A 23617-nucleotide genomic window follows, 5' to 3' on the forward strand; every position below is an offset into this window, starting at 1 on the left:
GTCGACACAATTTCTTCAACCCCATTAAACAACTAAACAAGTTATCTCCCAACACATATTCTTATATCAAATTCACGTTTTCATCTAACGCATGTCTATTCTGATATAGATTTATTAGGATAATGTAAACCGTTACCCTTACACTAGACTTATATAGTGTCAGTAATACTAGATAATATTGTTATACTTATATCAGAAACAAAGTGCACGTCGTTGTGATTAACATAGGTTAACAAGCAGCTAGCTAGTACTATTATACTATAGTATATGGTAGATTAACTAAAAATGTATCAACAATCAATCAGAAATTAGTGGGATTTTTCAATTGGGTAGTTGAAGATTAGTTTTCTGACCTGCTGAATAATTTCTAAAGAAGTTCTCTGTAATTGGTTTATTCTTAAATGAACAAATGCCAGCTAACAAGAAAACATAGGAACAATCAAAAGAGTACAAAAATATTGAATCGGCTTCTTAATAATGAAGCACACCTCCTATGACTAACTTTCATTATATAAATAGGCCATTGTCCATGCAGAAGCACAAACCATCTACTAAAACATCTTCTATATCTCTCTCTCTCTTTTCTTAACCAAGAAGACAAGTTAACATCTTGTCTTGCCGACGGTGAGACTTTCCAGTGAAAGCAATGCCAACCCCAGCATGGAGTCTTGCCGGCAAGACTCATTTGGTAGTTGCTGTTTTGGCAATGCTCGTGGGTTTGACCTTGGCAACCGAACCTTATTACTATAATTCTCCTCCACCACCCTACGAATACAAATCTCCACCACCTCCGGTGAAATCTCCTCCACCACCATATGAATATAAATCTCCTCCTCCTCCGGTAAAGTCTCCTCCACCTCCATATTATTACCACTCACCCCCTCCTCCAGTGAAGTCGCCCCCTCCACCTTATTACTACCATTCACCTCCTCCTCCAGTAAAATCTCCACCACCACCGTATTATTACCACTCTCCGCCACCACCGGTGAAATCTCCACCACCACCGTATTATTACCATTCTCCACCTCCTCCGGTGCAGTCTCCTCCTCCACCTTATTACTACCATTCACCTCCTCCTCCGGTAAAATCTCCTCCTCCACCTTATTACTACCATTCTCCACCACCTCCGGTTAAATCTCCACCACCACCGTACTATTACCATTCTCCACCTCCTCCGGTGAAATCTCCACCACCACCTTACTATTACCATTCACCGCCTCCCCCAGTGAAATCACCTCCTCCACCATACTACTACCATTCCCCTCCTCCTCCAATGAAGTCTCCACCAGCTCCATATTACTACCATTCTCCGCCTCCTCCGGTGAAGTCTCCTCCTCCACCATACTACTATCATTCACCTCCTCCTCCGGTGAAATCTCCTCCACCACCATACTATTATCATTCACCACCTCCCCCAGTGAAATCTCCACCACCACCATACTACTACCATTCTCCTCCTCCTCCCATGAAATCTCCCCCTCCTCCTTACTACTACAACTCCCCACCACCACCTGTGAAATCTCCACCACCTCCTTATTACTACAAGTCTCCTCCTCCTCCAGTAAAATCCCCACCACCTCCATACTACTACCAATCACCTCCACCACCACCAAAAGCCTACTCTCCACCTTACTACTACTCATCCCCACCACCGCCTGTCTCATATCCTCACCCCCATCCTCACCCACACCCAAAACCACTTGTATTCAAAGTTGTTGGTAAAGTTTACTGCTATAGATGCTACGACTGGACTTACCCTAAAAAGTCACACGACAAAAAGCATCTCAAAGGTAAATTTACGAATCTGTTATTACCTACTATATAGACAGTGAAATAAAGAAAATGGTTACTACAAATCTTTTTTAAAAAGACAGAACTTGTTATTGACTTGAGCGAGATCAAGATCCAATAATAGAAAGAAGTTAGCAAGTTTGCGTTTTCCTATATTTAAATAAATTTATTTTTGTCACGTAGGTGCTGTCGTGGAGGTGACATGCAAGGCAGGAGACAAAACGGTCAAAGCGTACGGTAAGACAAAGATAAACGGTAAATATGCAATCACCGTGGAAGGGTACAACTACCGCAAATACGGCGGCGAGGTATGCACGGCCAAGTTACACGCGCCACCAAAGGGATCACCTTGTAATATTCCTACAAGTTACCATATGGGTAACGAAGGAGCTAAACTTCATGTGAAATCAAAGACCAAGTACGAGGTTGTGCTTTACGCCAAGTCCTTTGCTTATGCACCTAAGAAGCCTTATGAGGAATGCCATAAACCAGCTCCTTACCACCCACCTTATTACTACAAGTCTCCACCGCCTCCAACTCCGGTTTACTACTACAAGTCGCCGCCACCGCCTGCCCCAACTTACGTCTATAAGTCGCCACCACCTCCAACTCCAAATTATGTCTATAAATCACCGCCACCAACTACTCCAACTTACGTTTACAAGTCTCCTCCACCACCAACTCATTCTCCTACACCGTATTACTATCACTCACCTCCACCACCGGTTAAGTCTCTACCACCACCGTACTATTATCATTCGCCACCTCCACCGGTGAAATCTCCATCACCACCCTATTACTACCAATCTCCTCCACCTCCAGTGAAATCTCCCCCACCTCCATACTATTACAAGTCTCCTCCACCACCGGTCAAATCTCCTCCACCACCTTACTACTACCACTCTCCTCCTCCTCCCGTCAAATCTCCTCCACCGCCATACTACTACCACTCTCCTCCTCCACCAGTCAAATCCCCACCACCACCATACTACTACCACTCTCCTCCTCCTCCCGTGAAATCCCCCCCTCCTTATTACTATCAGTCACCACCTCCACCAGTCAAATCTCCCCCACCACCATACTACTACAACTCACCTCCTCCACCAGTCAAATCTCCACCACCACCATATTACTACCATTCCCCACCCCCTCCAGTGAAATCTCCACCACCACCATATTATTATCATTCTCCACCTCCTCCGGTGAAATCTCCACCACCTCCATATTATTACCACTCTCCTCCTCCACCAGTCAAATCACCACCACCTCCATATTATTACCACTCTCCTCCTCCACCGGTCAAATCACCACCTCCTCCTTACTACTACCATTCACCACCCCCGCCAATGAAATCACCTCCACCACCGTATTACTACCATTCTCCTCCTCCTCCCGTGAAATCTCCCCCTCCTCCTTATTACTACCACTCACCACCTCCACCAGTCAAATCTCCACCTCCTCCTTATTACTATCAGTCACCTCCGCCACCAGTAAAATCTCCCCCACCACCATACTACTACAACTCACCTCCTCCACCAGTCAAATCTCCACCACCACCGTACCATTACAACTCTCCCCCTCCTCCCTTGAAATCTCCACCTCCAGTCTACATCTACGCATCTCCACCACCTCCCATCCACTACTAAACTCACCAAGCTTAACCAAAATTCCCCAATATTCACGTGAGTTTTATGCCAACACCTAACCTCTTATCTATACTCTTTTTGAATTCATAAATCTAAAGCAGTTTTTCTTCTACGTTTTACAGGCTTTCTTTTAAAATATGTAATAAAGAAAAGGTGTATGAGGAGATCAAGAAGTGAACCAAATAAGGATTGTCACATTTCAGTCAGCGACTATGATTATCTCAAGACGAACCACTTCACTTCCACTTCATTAGGACTACTCATCACCTTTCATGTTTTCATTCTAGCTTCTTCATTTCAGATTTGCCAAAAATTGAATTGTAATTTAATTGTTGTTCCATGGAATTTTATCATGTACAAGTCCACCTCTATCAAAATAAAATTTGCAATCAAATCAGGTTTCTAATTTTCCTTCAAGTATTTACATAAAGCCACTAAATTTATAAAGTAGTTATATACATAACAAACAAACTGTAGATTAATATCTCAGTTTCAAGTCTGAAACAGAAACAAGAGTGAAAGATACAACATACACGCAAAATCTAATTCAAAGAGGTTCTTTGACACTGATTTAACTGAACAGAGCAAGCCCTCTTCGTTATTAGTAAACAATGGGTGAAGAAAACTACGGCCGTCTTTCAAAGTTTTACACATCATCTGAAACTGTAGCAAGAAATGTAGCTCTGTAAAGACAAAAACAAGAAAGATAAAAGTCTTAACTCGGTGTACTTTTGCTCCTGTACACCTCTTCAAGACATTCTTTGGCTCGATGAACTTTCGATTGAAGGTAAAAGCTCCCAGCTTTGGCGTTATTCTCAAACAGCTTGTCGTATTTCTGCATTCATCATATATAGTCCCAACCAACCAACGAACTCCTTTTTAGTTATTACCTCCAGAGTTTATGATTAGACAGAAGACGAAGAAAGATAGAGAAATGGGTTTACCTGTACTATCTCTTCCCAAGAGGTCTGCTCGGTTACACCGAGAATCTGCCTAGCCTCTTGCTCAGTAATGGATTTTCCTGCTTTACGTACTGCGTTCTGCATTGCTTCCTGCGCAACGCCGGTTTTAGACGCATCTGCAAAAAAGAAGATGCTTGGGTTTAGACAGGCCTCTTCCATTACAAATACACGACTCCTTGTCTTCATTACATAAACCGTTCTAATAGTCATAAAGAAAAACAAATCACATAATCACTACTCACCATCAAAACGAAACTCGTAACCAATCTATCAATTGAAAAAAACAGATCTCCCTAAGAGAGAGCAAACCATCATTGGATTCACGATGTCAAAAAAACTAACATATGTAAAAAACAGAGGATTCACTGTTTCAGGAAACATATAAACCGTTCTACAAAAAAAAAAATCAAAGAATCATTATGAAAATGCAATCTATCAATCGAAAAAAAAAACAGATCTTTCTAAGAGAGCATTTGATGAAAAAAAAAAGGTGTTGGAAACTCACTAGCAAGAGCCTGACGATAGGCTTGAAAGAAAGCACGACCCAATATACCAGAACCCATCACAATGAGCTGCGCAATGATTCTCCCTGCCTGTAACATACAAACCAAATGAGATATATATAATTATTAAAGCACAGGCCTTTTTAGGCCACTACACGCAACAATCAATCTATCGGATGCACACAAATCAACAACAAGCGATCCCAAAGGAAGCTAAAATTAATTGACTTTTAATATAAAAAAACATCATGCCCATGAGATTAAAGCGGCAATTGAAAAAAAAAAATAAAGATAAAACCCAACTCACCATTGGAGCTGATTAATTGATCGATTGAGATTTCGGAAAGATGCTTCTTTCGTTAACGAGAGAGAGAGAGATAAACCTGGACAGGAAGACAATAGAACAATCTAGGGTTCTCTTTTGTTTTTGTTTTTGTTGTTGTTTTGGTTCGTGTTCGTGTAATAAAAAAATGTTAGGAGAAGAAACACGGCCAAGACCGATGACCAGCACGAAGAAGCACAAGGAATTGTTAATGGTATCCAATAACAACCAAACATGTATTAAGTGTTAAGCTTGGGCTGTCGACATATGAGGCCCATCTTTAATTGGGTGGATACATATTGACCACTGAAAAATTATGAAGCCTTGTTTTTGATATAATGGGTTGCTTTAAAATAGGCATGAGCAAAAAAAAAACGGAATAAAAAATCTTATTTGGAATCAAATCGAAATATCCGAAACTAGAACTGGACCGAAATCTTTAAATACTCGAATAGTTCATATATTTTTATATTCGAAATTAATGAACCGAAACTGAATAGATATCGAAATATACTAAAATATTAATTTTATATATAAGTATTTGAACTATCCAAAATTATCCAAAAATATTTGAATGTTTATATCTAGATATTCAGAGTAATCCAAAATGTCTAAATATTTTTTTGATCATCCTAACTATTCGATATTTTACCCAAATGCCTGATATTTTACCTGAATGACTCGACTATCCAAAATAATCGAATCGTAACTAGAACCAAAATATAAACTAACTGATTTTTCGCGTACTTTTTGGTTCCTAATTTTATTATCCAACTTGAAGCGAATCTGAAACTACCCGAACCCAACTCGAACCGGAAATTCTCTAGCCATTTACTGAACTATCCAATACCCAAAAGATCCTAACCAAACCGAATCGGTACCTGAAATGTCTATACCTTACTCTAAACCATTAATCACCGACGTCTGAAAAAAGAAAGAGACTTGCACATTGTTCTTGGTATCATCGCCTATGAAATCTAAACTGAACCATTCATCTAGGTTCAGCTAAACCGCACCACTTTGTAGCAAGCAACTCACAAGTCACAGTTGGTTGGTCGTGTGTGAGTCAAAGAGTTTTCATCATGAGTATATTAAATAAAGAATCAAAGGAATATCCATTTATCTTTTTATTCATTTTCTCTAAATTTTTATTTTTAGATAAAAAGAAAACGAAATTTTAGATTTCCGTAAGGAATAGCAGCCACACCAACCCTCCCATGATCTGATGACCCAAACAGATATATTAAAAAAAAATCAAATATGTCCACGAATACAAGAAAAAAACAACATAACGAATATAAAAAGCTGAAAAAGTTTGCTGAAGTCTATGGCAAATTAATGTTTAAGACGCGACAGTAAACACAAACAAAGAGACAGAAACGTGATCCAGCCTCGACGGCGAAGAATACGGCGGAGATTCCCAACGATCACCTACTTTCACGTTTCACGGCGGCTGAAGTTTCTCCGATCTGATCATGGTGATCGCAGCAGCTGCTTCTTCTTTTTCCCTCGGTATCTCTCACCTACTTTTAAACATCTCTCTCTCTCTCTTCATTGATTAATCCGAAGCTGGTAATGGATTCTGCATGGCTGCGTGACACGAGTTTTAATTAAATCAATCATCATCAAACCTTTTTAATTAATGGCGAAAGCATTTTGAAGATTCTTTTCTCGTTGACTCATCTTTTTGTTCAATCTTCAGATTATTTTCTGAGTAAAGTTATATGTTAATGTCATTGTTAGAGATTTGTTAATCTGTTTATAAAGTCTTAATCTTTCCTCTTAATCTGTAATTTTTTCAATTATTTCTGAAATTTGGATTAACTCTGTTTTAAATCTGTTTGTTCAATCTTCAGATTATTTTCCTGAGTAAAGTTTTGATTTTTTTTAATGAAAGAGGAGTTATATGTTAATCTCATTGTTAGAGATTTGTTAATCTGTTTATAAAGTCTTAATCTTTCTTCTTTTGCTGTAATTTTGCAATTATTTCTGTAATTTTGCAATTATTTCTGTAATTTGGGTTATCTCTGTGTTTAAATCTGTTTGTTCAATCTTCAGATTATTTTTCCCAGTAAAGTTTTGTTTTTTAATGTGGGAGGAGTTATATGTTAATGAACTTTTTTAGAGATTTGTAAATCTGTTTATAAAGTCTTGATCTTTCCTCTAATTTTTTGAATTATTTATTTATTTATTTTTTCTGTAATTTGGAGGCATTTGAACATTATTTGGTATGTATGTATCCAACAGGTCCATCTCATTGCCATCACTCTTACACGGATGACTTCCCTTCCTACAAAAGACACGGCAGCGCAAGAAACCGTGCCTTTGATGGATCCGCCTCTGCTAATCTCTCTGTTTTAAGGTATTTGATTAACATTGAAACCTATGTATATTCTATTCTGTGTTTATGCAATGACAAATCTTGTCTCCTCCTTGATTATTTGACTATTGTGTTTGCTTTTGGAGTGATTCTTGATGAAAAATGTTTGTGTTTCAGTTCCAGATGCAAGATACCTTCTTTTGGATCAGCCTTTCATGTAGCTACCGGTGGTCATGACCTTGGCCTCACCAAAGTCTCGGTTGCTGCTGATTACTCTGACTCTGTTCCTGATTCATCTTTCTACGGCTATCATCCTCTGGAAGATCTGAAGCCTGGCAAAAGAGTCCAGGAGACAAAACTCTCTCCTGCTGAAGTAGCAAGGACTACCGTCGAGGTTGGTACCTGACAGACCACTACTGTGGAGTTTTATATGAACTATAATAGTATTGTTGACCGCTTGTTTCATTGTAGGCAAACAGCAGTGCTGTGTTGGTGTTTCCTGGAGCTATTCACTGTGAACCACACGATCATAACTCATGGTCTGAGTTTAAGTATGTCATTGATGATTATGGAGGTTAGTCTATTATTTATCTGCTTCCTGTGTTAATATAGTGTATGTATTAGTCACTTTCTTTCTCACCAGCTCTGTTTTTCTTTCTAATGTAGATATCTTTTTCGACATTCCTGATGATGTGAACATCTTAGAAGATCCTGGAGCTAGTAATCCAGTGGTAAGCATGTCATTTATCAAGTAGAATGTAAATATGTAATGTATCTGTACGTAACTGATAAGCTTGTGATGACATACTTTTGTAGAAAGCCTTTTTTGGAATGGATGTCCCACGCTACGAAAACTCAAGGCTCCATGAGGAATATAACATTTCGGAGATTGGTAACCTTGACCAAATCATCTTTGATGACCATTATTTCGAGGTAGGTTGAATCTGTTGTTGTACTCTTTTAGTTTCCTTAACATGCCAATGTGACTTGTCTTATTTACTTTGAAATCTGAGCAGATGATGGATTCTGAAGCTGGAGACATCCCTGTCGATTGGGGAATGCCTGATACTTCCAACGGTGTTCATCCTATCTACTTTGCCAAACACATGTCAAAGGTTTATATAAACGAATAGCCATACAGTTTTGCAATAGCATGATGGAAAAAAAAAACCAAATCAGAGTGACATGTTATCATGCAGGCTATCAGCATGGACTATGACAGGAAAATGGACTATCCCTCTAATGGTGTATCCATACTCGCATGCCTTAGGCCTGCTTTCCTCGACGAGGAATCCTATATAAGAAGTTTGTTTCTCTCGGAAGATAGAGATGACTATAGCTGGGAGGTTCAAGGTCCTTTCCTATTCTCAGATGTGATTAAACGTAACACTATAAACTTTTCTGTTGACATGTTGTGTGTGTTTTCAGGTGATGAGAATCCAAACGCTAGTTCCAGAGATGATGAGAACGATATGAGTTCTAGTCTATATAGATTAGAGATCGTGGGAATAGAGCTTCTCTCGCTCTATGGTACAGAGGTATGTTTTTTTGCAAACCATCTAGCTTCTTTGGTCTCACACTATGCGTTGATGTCAAGATTCTTTGACGTTTTCAGTCTTCTATAAGCTTGCAAGATTTTCAAGATGCTGAACCAGACATTTTGCTTCACTCTACTTCTGCAATCATAGAGCGCTTCAACAACAGAGGAGTTAGTTCAGACATTGCACTTAAAGCTCTCTGCAAAAAGAAAGGTCTTCATGCAGAGGTATTGTATATTTGTATATAGTTTGGAATACACGTAACTACCACTCTGGTTTTACATTTTGTATACCAATATTGCTTACTTTATTGTAATAATGTTATGCAGGAAGCTAACCTGATCAGTGTTGATAGCCTTGGTATGGATGTGAGAGTTTTCGCAGGCGCACAAGTCCAAACTCACCGTTTCCCTTTCAAAACCAGAGTGAGAGAATGCTAAGACACAAAACATTGAACAAAGATACAACATTCATATGCTTATTCGTCTCTCATCATGTTTTGTTGTGACAGGCTACGACAGAAATGGCAGCAGAGAAGAAGATGCACCAGCTACTGTTCCCTCGTTCACGCAGAAGGAAGTTGAAGTCTAACGACGAGAGTTTGAAGGACGCATACCGTTAAAAAAACCGTTATCAAAATCACCAGTCCAAAAGTTAACAGAGCAGGAGCTGTCTTGCCTACTGGATGTCTGGTGCTTACACGAGTTCTTTGCTGTGACGTTTCTGTACATAAAGATGAGCTTCCAAGTGACCATACTAGGCTGTGTGGAGAACATTGTCTTAGTAAGTTTATATTAAAAAAATGTAAGAATAAATAGAAGTTGATACATTTGATGTAACTTCTACTTCTATAATAAGTCCAAAATGTTGTTCTCTTTTTACAACTAATTTAAGATCAAATAAAAACCCTTTTTCCTCTGTTTACAAGTGTTATAGATTACATACTAACTTTTCTCCACACATTTTTCTTGGTGGAAACATATATATAGATAGCCACATGATCACATACGCTGGTTTCTTACAGACAAATATGTTAGTGTCTACTGATGTTCGAATATACAAAGTGAGCAGTTAACCTTCTCATGGTAAGCGAAATGCGGATCAAACATTGCTGAGACATTGGTCTGAGAAGACCATATTTTCCAAAGATGTTACATGTTTCAGAGGCATGTGCAATAAATAGACATACTGACATGAAAACAGAGAGTGAAGTTGATCATTATATGGTTTTAGTTTTGTCTCATACATTGAGTAAGACTGTAAGTAACGAGTAGAAGAGAAAACACAGCAAGTGCAATTCCAATGTAAGGCAAAACCTGAAACACACAGAAGTGTAGAACCTACAAGTTTGTACTGCCAAAAGAGAGTCTCTGGTTTACGTACAGAGATTCAAAGGGAATGGATCTCTCTAGTGTAGCTGCAACTTACAAGTTACATCTCCAGTTGATCAGTGAATAGCATTGAGCGCATCACGTTCAACTATGCTTCTATGGACAAGTCAAGATATTTTATTTATTAATTTTGAAACTTCGTACTGTATACATGTTAGTATATGTTATGTAATTCTTTTTTTCTTTTTTGAAAAGTGTAATTTTTTTTTGCCAACGTATTTATTATGTAATTATGGATTGCAAATAAAAAGATAATGATTTGATTTTGTTTCTCGTCTAATTGTATTGGATGAGATAAACATGATAATCATACATGAATTTGTATCTTATAAATAGTGTAGAAAATATCACAATACCGACATTCTAAATTGTAGAGTTTATTTGAAAATTACTGCATATTTTAAATTAAAAATAATATATAATTTTTTTAAAGGAAAAGGTCAAACTTCATTCCAAATTAGAAAGCGAGTAAGAATAAGATAAAGATGTAGAGAATATTATTTTGATTAACAACCCGCTAATTAAAGGATCATAAATATGGAAACAAAGATAAAAGGAAAATAGGAAAAAGGAAATTACAACAACAATAGCACTATAAATATGCAGCAATAAGGCAAAAGCTTTCTGCTACTCGGAAAAAAACAAAGCCTCTTATTACTTTGTGCAACTCACTCTGCCTTCATAAAAATTCATTAAGCTTCGTGTTCTCCAAGCAAATCATCAACATCATGTCTTTATCTTCAAGAGCCATTCTAGTCGTTCTGTGCTTTCTGTTCTTGTCGGCTCCACTCTTTACGTCGGCAACAACAACAACAACAGATCAAACACTTCAGCCTCGATGTGAATCTCACATCTTCAACAACGGAAAACATTACCGTTCATGCAAGGATCTTCCCGTGTTAGACTCGTTCCTACACTTCAGTTATGCTCGAGAAACCGGAGTTCTCGATGTTGCTTACCGCCATGCCAATCTTGAGGCTTCTAGTTGGATCGCTTGGGCCATAAACCCAACCAAAAAAGGCATGTTAGGCGCTCAAGCTCTCGTGGCTTTTCGTAACACAACATCTGGCGTCATGCGTGCTTATACTTCAAACATTAATAGCTACGCTACTATGCTTCAAGAGTCTCCTCTTAGCTTTCGTGTAACGCAAGTATCCGCCGAGTATCTTGATGGAGAGATGACGATATTCGCAACTATGGTGCTGCCTCCTAACACAACCGTAGTGAATCAATTATGGCAAGACGGTCCGTTGAAGGAAGGAGATAGACTTGGGATGCACGCTATGAGTGGAGATCATCTCAAATCCATGTCTACTTTGGATTTGCTTTCCGGACAAGTGACTGAGACCAAAACGGTTAATGGAAACATGTTGTTGGTCAAGCGAATCCATGGATTGGTCAACACAGTGAGTTGGGGGATTCTCATGCCTATTGGAGTTATGGCTGCACGTTACATGAAGACCTACGAAACATTAGATCCCACATGGTTCTACGTACACGTCGTTTGTCAGCTCACCGGATACTTAGCCGGTCTTCTCGGAGGCCTTGGAACAGCGATCTACATGGCACGGCATACCGGGATGAGAAGTACGGCGCATACCGTGATAGGGATTTTAATATTCTGTTTAGGGTTCTTGCAGATACTTGCGCTCAAAGCAAGACCGGGTAAAGACCACAGATACAGAACATATTGGAACTGGTATCATCACACGATGGGATACGTGGTGGTTGTGCTGAGCGTGTACAACATATACAAAGGGTTTGTTATATTGCAACCTGGAAGTGGATGGAAGATCGCATACACTGCTATCATCTGTGCTATTGGAGCGTTTGCAGTTGTGATGGAGATCTTGCAGTTCAAGAAGAGATGGGGTAGCTTGTTTGTGAAGAAATTGGAAGACATACAAGAAGCTAATCAAAGTGCTTCTAAGAAGGAGATTTTGAAGTTTATGAACAGATGGGGTGACAAGACACCGGAAGACCTAGAAGCTAATCAAAGTGCTTCCACTGAAGTGGTCTAGTTTTATTCCTTTTCCATGTTGCTGTCTTAGACAACTCGTGTTTGACCATTCTTTATATTCTTTTACGTGTATACGATTCAGTTCTGATCAATAAAAGTTGTTTAAAGTTGAATATTCAAATCAGAATTTTCAGGAATTTAAATAGACCAATAAATTGTTTCCAAGGAGAAAATTTTCAATACTGACCATAACTGATTTCGCCAGTAACATTTAAGTGAGGAACGATTGTGTTGTGAATAGATTTGTATGACTGATAGATCATGAGGCTGCTGAGTAACGGTAACAAACCTTTAAAACCTAAACCCATAAAAGAAGCTTTAACTTTTTTTTTTACCAGCTTAAAAGATGTAAACACACTACAAACACAATCAAAATCATGCTGGTTGGATAGAGAGATCGTCAGACATGAGTTGTATCGTTGCTTTCTTCACAGAAGACTTCTTGTGTTATTTATCCCACAGAAAGTCACTCTAGACTGGAACATCGAAGCCATCTGAGTTCGAGTTCTGACCAGAATTAAAATTTTGGCACCGTCGGGAATATGGGACCGACATATGGACCGATAACGTAAGCCGATAACACGTGGCTAATCTAGATCAACTTCGATGGAGGCCAAAATATTCCTGAATAATTCAAGAAAAACTCTGGAGTGTAACTATTTCTTGCAGATCAACACGTTGAAAAAACGCAAAAGACGCGCCAAAAAAGTCAATGATTATAGAATGTTCATCGAGAAGATGATGTTGACAGAAAGCAATTAAGCTACAGAACAAGAAGAAGACACTAAAAATATCTTTTAATATTAAATAATAGTGAAAAATGATATCTTTGTCGAAGATTTTCCTTGAACGCGGTTTTGCATCTCTGTCTCCCCTCCTTCCTTATATATCCCTCTGTCCACTTATCCAATTCCTCGCGTCTGTTTCTTCTCTCTAATCTCTCTAGTTTTTTTTGGTCAATCTTCTTCTCTCTAAACTAACAAAACACAACAATACAACCAACATTTTCATACACAGCTAGATACTCATTACACGACACCAAGGGGTAAAGCGAAAAGACATACTTTACAGGTAACTTTGTTTTGTCTTTTTGGCGACAAGTGTGTCTATTCTTAATCATTCCTCTCTGTTTCTCCTTTGCTTTTTGCACATTCTCTGAGCTGTTTTTTTTTAATAAAAAATAGCTGTTTCTTGTTTTTCTACCGAAATATCCTAAATTGATTGGTTCCGTCTCTCTCTTTGTAACTCTGTCTATGGATTCAGATTATCATCGACGTGGTCTGGCGGTAAGATTTATATCCAAAAGCTTTGATTTTTTTTCCTCAAAACTCTCTCTAGTTTCCAAACTGGTGTTCTTAGAGTATAATCAGCTCGTGGGTTTGTGTAAAGGTCTTAACTTTATCATGAATCTCGAATCAATACGCTCTATAAGATTAGATCAATGAAGAAACTTACTTTTTGGCTCTGTAATGATATGACATTTGCAGGCGAACGATACTTCACCAGGCTACTTTGTTCGGCTTGATAAACCAAGAGCTGTAGACGATCTCTACATAGGCAAGAGAGGGAAGATGCGTAGGTGGTTGTGCTGCGTTTGCCACGTCGAAGAGCCTTACCATTCTCCTGAAAATGAGCATCTGAGAAGAAGCCCCAAGGACTATAATGATAAGGATAAGAAACCACAGGCTGCTGTGAAGCCTGATGTGTTAAAGGAGCCTCCAGCTATTGATGTCCCTGCGTTGTCATTGGATGAGCTGAAAGAGAAGACTGATAACTTTGGATCAAAGGTGTTGATCGGTGAAGGCTCATACGGAAGAGCTTACTACGCAACTTTGGAAGATGGCAAAGCCGTGGCGATCAAGAAGCTTGATAACGCAGCTGAGCCTGAATCGAACTTTGAGTTCTTGACTCAGGTCTCGAGGGTCTCTAAGCTGCGGAATGAGAATTTCGTTCAGCTGTTTGGTTACTGTGTTGAAGGGAACCTTCGTATACTTGCGTATGAGTTTGCTACGATGGGATCTTTACATGATGTTCTACACGGGAGGAAAGGTGTGCAAGGAGCGCAGCCAGGTCCAGCTCTTGATTGGATCCAACGGGTGAGAATAGCAGTTGATGCGGCTAAGGGACTTGAGTATCTACATGAGAAGGTTCAGCCTGCGGTGATACATAGAGATGTTCGGTCTAGCAATGTGCTTCTCTTTGAAGAGTTTAAAGCCAAGATTGCTGATTTTAATTTGTCGAATCAGTCTCCTGATATGGCTGCTCGTCTTCATTCCACTAGAGTTTTGGGAACGTTTGGTTACCATGCACCAGAGTAATGATTGTTTCTGAATCAACAAACAGTTCTTGAGGAAGTAGAGATTGTTAACTTTTAGTGTTTTTGTGTTTCAGGTATGCTATGACTGGTCAGCTGACGCAGAAGAGTGATGTTTATAGTTTTGGTGTGGTGCTTTTGGAGCTCTTGACTGGTAGAAAGCCTGTTGATCATACAATGCCTCGTGGCCAACAAAGTCTTGTCACTTGGGCCACTCCAAGGCTGAGTGAAGACAAAGTGAAGCAATGTGTTGATCCGAAACTCAAAGGAGAGTATCCTCCTAAAGCTGTTGCAAAGGTAAAAAAAAAAGCTTCATGTTTCTTTAGGGTTTCATCTCTAAAAACTTTTGAGGCTAGTAGTCATGTAATGTTTTCTTCTCTTCTTTTTTCTTGTGTGTTTAGCTTGCGGCTGTTGCAGCCTTGTGTGTGCAATACGAATCAGAGTTTAGGCCGAACATGAGCATTGTGGTTAAAGCTCTACAACCTTTGTTGAGGTCAGCAACACCAGCAGCTGCTCCATCCCAGGAAATTTAATTCTTCTATGTTATAATGGGAGATTGGTTTCTGTTTCATATGTTGCCATACCATGCATACATATTCATACCAAACAAATATATTTTCAATACTTCTTATATGTATTACGGTTATAAGTAGTGTGTTGGTGCCTCTTGACAATTGTTTGGTGGAGTCATTTGATTCTTATAATTCTATTTATTCGTGATTTTTCATTTTTGAGTTTTTTCTTCTTTACTTTTCAGTTTTCTCATACAATTCACCAAATATTCAATTCAACACAGGTCTGGCAATGTTAGGTATTCATCAGATTGCAGAGCATCATATCACCCAAGACACTTTACTACGAACCCACTGCCTGAAAAATATGCTATATATTGTATAACCAAAGAATACAACTATTATTATATCAAAAATACATATATCACTTAAACCAAGTTTGCTCACTCTATCTGAAGACAACACAAAAGCTATAGACATGAGAGGTTCTTACAACGAAGTTAAACAGACTCTTGAGAGTATTAAGAGTTGGTCTCATCAAAGTTTGCTTCCATCTATCATGCTGGTATGCGACCCTTTTCTAGAATATTCTCGGCCAAAAATAATTCCTCGGAACCAAAATCCTGCAGAGGCAAGGTGCAAAAAGTAGATGATTAATAACATTCAGGTTTTCGTAGGGTAAATCAAATTTTCTGCAACCTAGATTGGTTCTAGAGTTTTCTATGGAAGAATATATCTAGATGATGGATGATTAGAGCTTAAAAGGCAATCTATATGATCAAGTTGGGTGAGAGTTTGTGACCTACTTTTAATAAGCTTTTTCATCTGGGAAGAAGCGGGGTTCTGTCGTCTGTGACACCGCGGTGAGTGGCCTGAATAGACATACAATGACAAAAAGAAAAGACAATAAACATTAGCGTCGATCTAACTTAAGTACAAGAACTGGCTTTGCAAATTTATTCTTAACCTCTTCATTTGCTCCTGCGGCCATGTTGATGAATGAGTCATTAGCCCTGAGTGATATAACAGAGAAGGAAAAGAAGTTAATTGGTTTAAATACGAAGAATGTACCTGTTACATGACTTTCTGCTTATCAAAAAATGTCTGCACAAGATTTGATAAAAAAGTATGTATATGGACACTAACCTGTGAGCATCCTTTGCATTGCCTAATTCAATGCTCCCGTTTTGTTGTTGGTCGTCTTTCACTTTGGCAAGGGGTGAAAAGAACTAAACACAATTGAGACGATAAGCAAATTTTACAGAAAGGAGATTATTAAGTTGATTTTAATCACCCATGTTATGGTTCATATGGGGGTTTACCTGGTGCATTGAAATGAAAACGATAGAAATTCCAAGAAGGAAGTTCATGGTTATAACATGTCCAAAGAGTGCTGCAGATGCTATCCCGGTAAATATTGTGGCAACTGTGGATGAATATTTCTTCAAGATTGTATCTGAAAGCATCAAAGATATGTTAAAAAGAATCCTGCTTTTAAGATCAAATACCCTTGAGATTTGTGAATATATATATAACAAAAATTCACAATCTCCAGCTATGTTAGAAAAGTATATACACTCAAGCAAACTAATTCATAAAATTTGGTGAATCTAACAAACTTAGTCTCAGTATTACCTGCATACTTGAAGAAAAAGGAGGATAGAATCCCTTGTGCTGCATTGTTCATTATTAGAAACACGGTTGCTCTAGAGTGTCCTTGTAGGATGTCAAAGCTTTCAGGACCTGTTGTCAGTGATAGTTTTCTCAGCAATGCATATTCATCTTGAAGTGTTCAGGATTATCTCGTAGGATTTTCAAAAGCTATTATGGTGCTTAAAACGTATTATTTTCTTCCACGCCCACTTTTAAAATAAATGCACATACCTTTGTATATAACAGTTGCAAGTATCCCAAGAAAGTTGAATATCGCACCATAGCCATACAGAAATAAGTTCTGCAACAGAAAAAAATACCCAATAAGATGATGCAAAAAAGATAAACAAAGAAGAAGACAACACATGTAGAAGACTATGATCCTAGAATTTGACATTACCAAGAACCTGAGCTATGTACCCTAAGATGAGGAACTTTTGCCATAACTAGATCAGAAAACAGAGCACAAAGTTCAACAACCCAAGGCTCTTTGCTTCTAAAGTGATGTAGCAAGATACATGAAAAAAATGGCTAGTTCCATTCCATCAACAATACACAGCACATAATTTCCAAAACATTACAACATGTTCCATATTACCACAAGCATATCATTCCCTGTTGCAGGACCAAAAAAATGCATCAGAACTCTCTAACCTGTAGATAAATGCTTGTGTCATACTGACTCTTCAGAGCATACTCGTTGAAGACAGATGCCATCGATGGGACAGTGACCTGCATGTGAATTTTAAAATTAGACTCTCGCATTATTCTTGAATTATAACTTAATGCATCAACAGCAAAGCATGAGAGTGTAAATTATGTGCACTGAACCACTTTATACCTTCAACTTAATATAAGCACGAGATGAAGAAACTTACAAAGATAACAGTACAGATGTATGCACCCGTAGCAAGAGGAATTCCGATGGCAGTAGCACCTTCAGGAAGAGAACGCAGCTGATTTACACTAATCCCTATCAGCAACAGAGCAAGTGCTTCCCACTACCAAAATTAAAGATAAGTAGGATTTGAGCAGTATGATTATGAAAACATACAAAATTCAATCGAGAGTAAGAGGTAACTATAATAATGTCTAATACTGAAAACCAGTACGCATAGAACAAATCAGAATAACAGAACCCCACCTGAATGACGGAAAACCGCCGCTTCATTACCATCTTCAACAGAAGAGCAATGACCAGAACCTTTAGATTGCTAAGCATCTTCACAGTAGCAGGATTGAAATATAGCTGGAACAGTTGAAATTTTCAGTACTGTGTGAAATTAAAAATACATGACCAAAAGAAAGATAGAACCGAATAGTATCAGCCTAGAAGGGCAGATAAATAAACCCTCTGCAATGCACAATGTAAGAAAAATGCTATTCTCATAAAGCCAAAACCTCAGACAATAGACCTACGTATGCCAAAATGAGAAAAAGACAAGTCGCTGCACCTGCATTGTGAACTTGAGGTAGTTATTAATTGCATACAACAGGGCTGGAACCGCAAGAAGCACATTATTTCGAGCTGCCTGCAAAATAGACTGATGTAAATGCGATCTGCCTTATAAATAATCAACCAATTGCAGAGGCTATGCAATAGATTTAGACTCTCTTTGATAGACAAAGAAGAAGTACCTGGACAAATGTTGAAACAGAGAGAAGAGGCTTCTCTCCAACTTTTTGGTGCTTGGCCTACAATTTGAACACAAACACTCAAGTATTAATAGACCGTCTACAGAAACGCGAGAGACTCGAGAAAAGAGTAGTAATTTGGAAATTAAGAAACCAACTTTATGAACAGAACTTAATGGAATATTTTAAACATCATCAAAACTTGCAAAAACTTGGCCAGAGTTCATGAACTTCTACTACTTTTCATCTTCTAATACAGAAACAAATGGTTATAGATACTAGAGAAACATACCTGGATCAAAAGCATAACAATCGCAAAAACAACTTTTGCAATCTCTGTCAAGAAGTTGACACTAATAGGACTGAAGTTGAACTTCCCATCCACCTTCGACATGTACACCAATATAGGCTGCAAAAAAAAAAAAAAAAAGTATGCAACTTTTAAGTGATTCTGATATTAAAAAATATCATGGCAAGCGAGATGGTTCATCACCTGTAGACCAACAAACATGCAATCACCAACAACCAAAAGCACATTGAGGACTCGCTGTTTCGAAGTCACCCTAATCTTGTGATCATCATAAGCCCTCGAAACCAGCTTCGAACGACACACACTGCACTCAACCATCTCTCGTAGAGATTGAGCCAACCTGATAAAAACAGAAACTGGAATCAATTATCATAACCAAGATGCAAACTTTAATCAAAAGGAATCGAATCAGATCTCTATTAAAAATCAAAACTTTGGATCTAAGCAGCTATTATTATCAGAGTATCGAAATGTTCGTGACGAGATTGATTAGACTAACCTCAATTGACCTAACCGATAACGTTCACCTCAGGCACGGGGCGTATGATCTTCCCACGCGGATCCGCAGCTCGACTTGAATCAGTGATCCTCTCGTCGCTCTGAATTGTGGAATTGAACGAGATCTAGAACTCTCTGAGTGCTTCAGTACCGGAACAAAGGAGATTGAATGAGTGGGTCGTTCGTTGTTCACAAATGCTCTCTCTCTCTCTCTCTCTCTCTCTCTCTCTCTCTCTCTCTCTCTCTCTCTCTCTCTCTCTCTCTCTCTCTCTCTCTGTTTGTTGCTTATAAGACCTTTTTGCTTTGATTTCACAACAAACCTATTCGTTTCTATTTAAACACAGGAATTAAATTAAAAAGAGATTAGCTAGTATTAATACCTTAATTAAAACTAGTTTTTTCAGAAGATTTTTATTGGTACAGGTTTGTAAGAATGTGCCTAATTTATTTATTTTTAAAAATTTCTTTTAAGGAAAGCTATCTAAAATGCGTGATTAAATTTTTAGTATATTTTTTTCCTGATATTTCTGTTTATGTTAACAAAAATACAGTTTCATTGTATGTGAGAGTAAAAACAAATTGAATTGCAATGCTAATGACAACATATTTTTGAGAAATAAAGCTAGCAACAGTGATTTTGGTTTGGTTGATTATAATGAACACAACTTCTTTTACTATGATTTTTAGATATCCTTCAAGATTATATGAAAAGTGAAATTTTAAAAATTATTTATGTGTCATCACTAGGTAGTCATCACTATATTTTTTTCCAAAAAAAAACTACATGGCTTAGTATATGTGAGATGGCTTTTTTTTTGTTGACATATACAATTTTAATAATTATGACAAGATTTCTAAATAAAATATAATTAATTTGGCTATAAATATGAAATTTTGATTTATTGTAAAAACATAAATAAATTAATGAAAAAAATTTTAATTATGAAAATACTTCTAAATAAATATAATTAAATTAGTTTACCTACCATAAATGAATTTAATAAAGCTAAAGAATTGTTAAGCTAAAAATGAAAGACTAAATATCATATTTTTAATTATAATCTTAAATTTTTAATTTTTTCAACCGAAAAATAACAATTGAAATTTTTACTAAATTCTAAGTTTTATTATTGCTTAAAATTTAATTATCAAAAAGACTAAAAAAAAGACCTAAGAGTTTTCCAAATAGTCTTTTTTTTAGTTGATGACAAAAAAAAAGGACAATTTGGAAAACTCTTAGGTCTTACATAATAATGTTGAAAGTAACATAACAACATTATTGGATACTAATAGACAGTTATACTTCCACTGAAAATTCATTACCGGGTTGTTTCAAAGCTATATGTAGCTCTCTCTTTTTTTCTGGTTGGTATGTGACACAGCTTCATTAACCAGATGGTTTATTGCACACCCTACAGCTCTTCCTTCTCAGTTCTCACCCTTGGAGTATACCCATTTATCCACTGCTTATAGTTAGAGGTGCAGTTTGTGTTTCCTTGCCGGAGCCAATTCTATCTTTACCAGAGACAGTTTAACTAATTTAAACTATAATCTCAATGCTGATCAGCTTTTTTTTTTTTTTTTTTTTTTTTGCTGATCAGCTTATGTTCAAGATATTAGGCATCAACCCCAGACCACCAGGCTTCTCTCAAGTAGATTCTGAATCAGTAAACTCAGTTGCTTAGCTAAACAGAATGTTACAAAGGGTCTATCAATTACCATTGATTAGATTATGTGTATTTGAGACACCAAGAAGCTTAGCTTTGTTTTCTATGTAACATTCTATGATTTTGTGAAACCTCTATTCTCGTTTCTGTTTAAGTGTTTCAAGCTGACTAGGGAGAAGTCAAGTTTACTAATGCAGAAAGAAATTAGAGTACATATGCTTACGACAGCAAGTTTCACCATTGTTTTTTTTCTGACATCAAATGCTTGATGGCCTACTTTTGCTTTCACCTATTTTTATTGTTCGCTCAGTATGCAAAGACACATGACCTTCAAATGGCTCATGTTTAGCAAGTGCCAGAGCTGTCCAACCTGCTACAGTTGTGAACGATGCGCCCAGAGATTTGGTATTCCATCTTTTATCTTCTCTTATGGGCGCTTTGAGTTCTTGAATCCTCAGTGAAACATCTCATAACTGACATCGCTTCTCCTAACTAAACTTTTGAATCTTGATCATAAACTGAGTGATTCTATATGCTTGTGCTTACTTTCTTGGTTTTTCAATATCTAGGCGGATGCTTGTATAGCATGACACAATCAATGCCTTCTTGTGACGACCTGACGACTCTACCCATGTGCCCAGAAACTAGTCATTATCATTGAGACATATGTTAATGAAATTAGAGTTTAGACACCAATACACCCTCCCTTTTATATACGCATGCATTATCCCAAAAAATATATTAGTGAAATTAGAGTTTATAACTTTATCTTGTGGTTTTAGAATGCTACTTGAAAATTTGCTCTTCTTTGATGATCATGCCATGTTTTTACATGCACAATTCTACATACTTATGCATATGAGTAAACGTTTATTCATTTAAAACCACACAGTGACAGAAAGCATCTATCCACATCAACTGTAACCTGTGTGGCCTACCTTGAGAATTAACTACAAGGCTACAGAAGCAGCAACGTACTTTAAATCTCTTTCACACATTAAGGTGCAGCTTACTTGAACAGAGCCAAACCCCACACCTTTTGTATTCATTCATCAAATCAGTAAAGAGTACACAAACAAGTGAAGGGTCTTTAATGGACAGCTAGAGTTTGAAGCTGTTTCATTTTCATCTGTCTGAGTTTCATGGTCTTAATATTATTAGTTCTTATAAATTTCACATTGATAAACCAATAAAGACCTTAGGTTTTATATTCATTAACTAATGATTTGATCATGTTCATACATTCATAATCCCATTGGGAAGCAAATATAAATTAAAAAAAAAAAAAAGACATCAGAAGCTGTAATCAGTTTTAAACACTGTCGTGTCTTTTGTCTTTGCTTTACCACCCACACCTCTGTTCTCAGCTTCTCCCGCTTCCTCGATGTCATCGCCATCTATCTCAAACGCAGGATGGCTCAAAACGCATTTCAGAAGCTGCGTTCCTCTTAACGCGTTTGTGAGCGGCAAGTGTCCAAGAGGCGTTTCGTCGTTAAGCTCCCACTGGAACTCGTCAGGGAAAGCTCTGTAGTTGTACTGAACCACCTCCGTATCGAGAAGCTTCATCCACTCGACTTTAATAAAGAATCTCGTGAAGTCTTTCTTGACTTTCAACCAGAGTTTGCGTTGCACGCTGTATCCGAACCTCCCGTCGCTGTGTTTGGTCCAGAGGTTGTCGATGGCTTGAAGATCTTGGACGGAGATAGATTTCACCTCGGAGAAGAAGACGTAGCCGCGTTTCACGGCGGCTTCTCCGGCTATCTGGATGAGAAGGCGACGGGTTTCTTCGTCTGCTTTTCGGAAGTCTTGGTTGGTGAGGTGGGTCGCTAGGACGTCGAACTCGGTGGAGGTTTCTGCGGTTACGGAGGAGGCGTTTGTGGTGAGAGCGGCGGAGAAGACGGAGGAGGAGGAGGAGGAGCAGATGAGTGAGGAGAATGTGGCGGTGGAGGAGGGGTGTTTGAGGGAGAGAGAAGATGGTACGACGTGAGACTGGGGATGGAGATTGTGACGGTGGTAAGAAGAGGAGGAGTGGTGGTGGTGTTGGAGAGAGTTTGTGGTGGCCATTGATGGAGGGAGAGAGAGAGAGAGGAGTCACGTCAGGAAGGTAGAGAGTGAAGGTGGAGAGTTTAAAGAAGAGTGAGAAAGATAAGGTGTGGAAAATCAGGAAAGACTAGGCGGGGTTGATTCTGATTGGTCACTTTTGGGTCAGGTCTGATTCTCTTTTTCTAATACTTTCATCTGCCTCTGAATGTAAAAATCACTCATTCTTATTTTAATGTGAGAAAATAGATTTATGTTTGTTTTCTCCCCACTAATTTCTAAAGGATAGTAATCTATTCTATTAAATTAGGAACATGACCTATTGATATATGTTTAGTCCAACTATTATTTTTCACATGATCTACTTAAAAAGACAAATATTTTATAACTGCATGAAAATTAAACAAACTCTATCTCGGTAACTACCTTCTATTGGTCAATACATATTTTTTGTAACCTCCTAACCAAAATTATCGGTGGCCACCTCTTTTTAAT

The 23617-nt window shown here is 38.0% G+C and overlaps 7 protein-coding genes across 10 annotated transcripts; 4 read left to right on the forward strand and 3 right to left on the reverse strand.

Annotated features, from left to right (window-relative positions):
• Window positions 1-391: 391 nt before the first annotated feature.
• LOC125578480 (extensin-2-like) lies at window positions 392-4138 on the forward strand. The gene is made up of 3 exons (XM_048741267.1): window positions 392-1790; window positions 1975-3473; window positions 3560-4138. The coding sequence occupies exons 1-2, from the start codon at window positions 647-649 to the stop codon at window positions 3435-3437; spliced, it is 2607 nt and encodes an 868-aa protein (XP_048597224.1). The 5' UTR covers window positions 392-646; the 3' UTR covers window positions 3438-3473; window positions 3560-4138.
• On the reverse strand, window positions 3894-5451 carry LOC125578481 (mitochondrial import inner membrane translocase subunit PAM16 like 2-like). The gene is made up of 4 exons (XM_048741268.1): window positions 5210-5451; window positions 4905-4992; window positions 4382-4515; window positions 3894-4272 (listed from the first exon to the last, which is right to left on the reverse strand). Exons 1-4 carry the CDS (start codon window positions 5210-5212, stop codon window positions 4153-4155), a joined length of 345 nt encoding a protein of 114 aa, XP_048597225.1. The 5' UTR covers window positions 5213-5451; the 3' UTR covers window positions 3894-4152.
• A 1005-nt stretch (window positions 5452-6456) lies between these two features.
• Window positions 6457-10001, forward strand: BNAA09G37670D (uncharacterized protein At3g49140). Its single transcript, XM_048741270.1, has 12 exons — window positions 6457-6736; window positions 7472-7586; window positions 7722-7938; window positions 8016-8118; window positions 8211-8275; window positions 8361-8477; window positions 8561-8659; window positions 8744-8897; window positions 8973-9082; window positions 9160-9309; window positions 9412-9507; window positions 9594-10001. The coding sequence occupies exons 1-12, from the start codon at window positions 6700-6702 to the stop codon at window positions 9702-9704; spliced, it is 1374 nt and encodes a 457-aa protein (XP_048597227.1). The 5' UTR covers window positions 6457-6699; the 3' UTR covers window positions 9705-10001.
• Window positions 10002-10372: 371 nt separating this feature from the next.
• On the forward strand, window positions 10373-13193 carry LOC125578482 (cytochrome b561 and DOMON domain-containing protein At5g48750-like). The gene has a single exon (XM_048741271.1). The coding sequence runs from the start codon at window positions 11202-11204 to the stop codon at window positions 12492-12494; it is 1293 nt and encodes a 430-aa protein (XP_048597228.1). The 5' UTR covers window positions 10373-11201; the 3' UTR covers window positions 12495-13193.
• Window positions 13194-13343: 150 nt separating this feature from the next.
• LOC106368349 (PTI1-like tyrosine-protein kinase 3) lies at window positions 13344-15534 on the forward strand. Of its 4 annotated transcripts, XM_013808290.3 has the most exons (5): window positions 13344-13564; window positions 13757-13779; window positions 13981-14807; window positions 14885-15104; window positions 15209-15534. In XM_013808290.3, the coding sequence occupies exons 3-5, from the start codon at window positions 14065-14067 to the stop codon at window positions 15338-15340; spliced, it is 1095 nt and encodes a 364-aa protein (XP_013663744.1). In that variant the 5' UTR covers window positions 13344-13564; window positions 13757-13779; window positions 13981-14064; the 3' UTR covers window positions 15341-15534. The 4 variants fall into 4 exon arrangements, with proteins under 4 accessions (XP_013663744.1, XP_013663743.1, XP_013663742.1 ...); XM_013808289.3 differs by lacking the exon at window positions 13757-13779 and having other exon boundaries at window positions 13356-13564; XM_013808288.3 differs by lacking the exon at window positions 13344-13564 and having other exon boundaries at window positions 13747-13779.
• Window positions 15535-15674: 140 nt separating this feature from the next.
• LOC106368350 (CMP-sialic acid transporter 3) lies at window positions 15675-19712 on the reverse strand. Its single transcript, XM_048741272.1, has 16 exons — window positions 19692-19712; window positions 19417-19629; window positions 19101-19257; window positions 18900-19016; window positions 18611-18667; window positions 18427-18504; window positions 18117-18221; window positions 17851-17973; window positions 17627-17704; window positions 17204-17273; window positions 16955-17062; window positions 16642-16775; window positions 16466-16548; window positions 16287-16332; window positions 16126-16191; window positions 15675-15942 (listed from the first exon to the last, which is right to left on the reverse strand). The coding sequence occupies exons 3-15, from the start codon at window positions 19233-19235 to the stop codon at window positions 16141-16143; spliced, it is 1185 nt and encodes a 394-aa protein (XP_048597229.1). The 5' UTR covers window positions 19236-19257; window positions 19417-19629; window positions 19692-19712; the 3' UTR covers window positions 15675-15942; window positions 16126-16140.
• A 2552-nt stretch (window positions 19713-22264) lies between these two features.
• On the reverse strand, window positions 22265-23286 carry LOC106368347 (tetrapyrrole-binding protein, chloroplastic). Its single transcript, XM_013808285.3, has one exon. The coding sequence runs from the start codon at window positions 23144-23146 to the stop codon at window positions 22376-22378; it is 771 nt and encodes a 256-aa protein (XP_013663739.2). The 5' UTR covers window positions 23147-23286; the 3' UTR covers window positions 22265-22375.
• Between the last annotated feature and the right edge of the window lie 331 nt (window positions 23287-23617).

The sequence above is a fragment of the Brassica napus genome, chromosome A9 (genome assembly GCF_020379485.1).
Source record: "Brassica napus cultivar Da-Ae chromosome A9, Da-Ae, whole genome shotgun sequence".
Classification (NCBI taxonomy): domain Eukaryota; kingdom Viridiplantae; phylum Streptophyta; class Magnoliopsida; order Brassicales; family Brassicaceae; genus Brassica; species Brassica napus.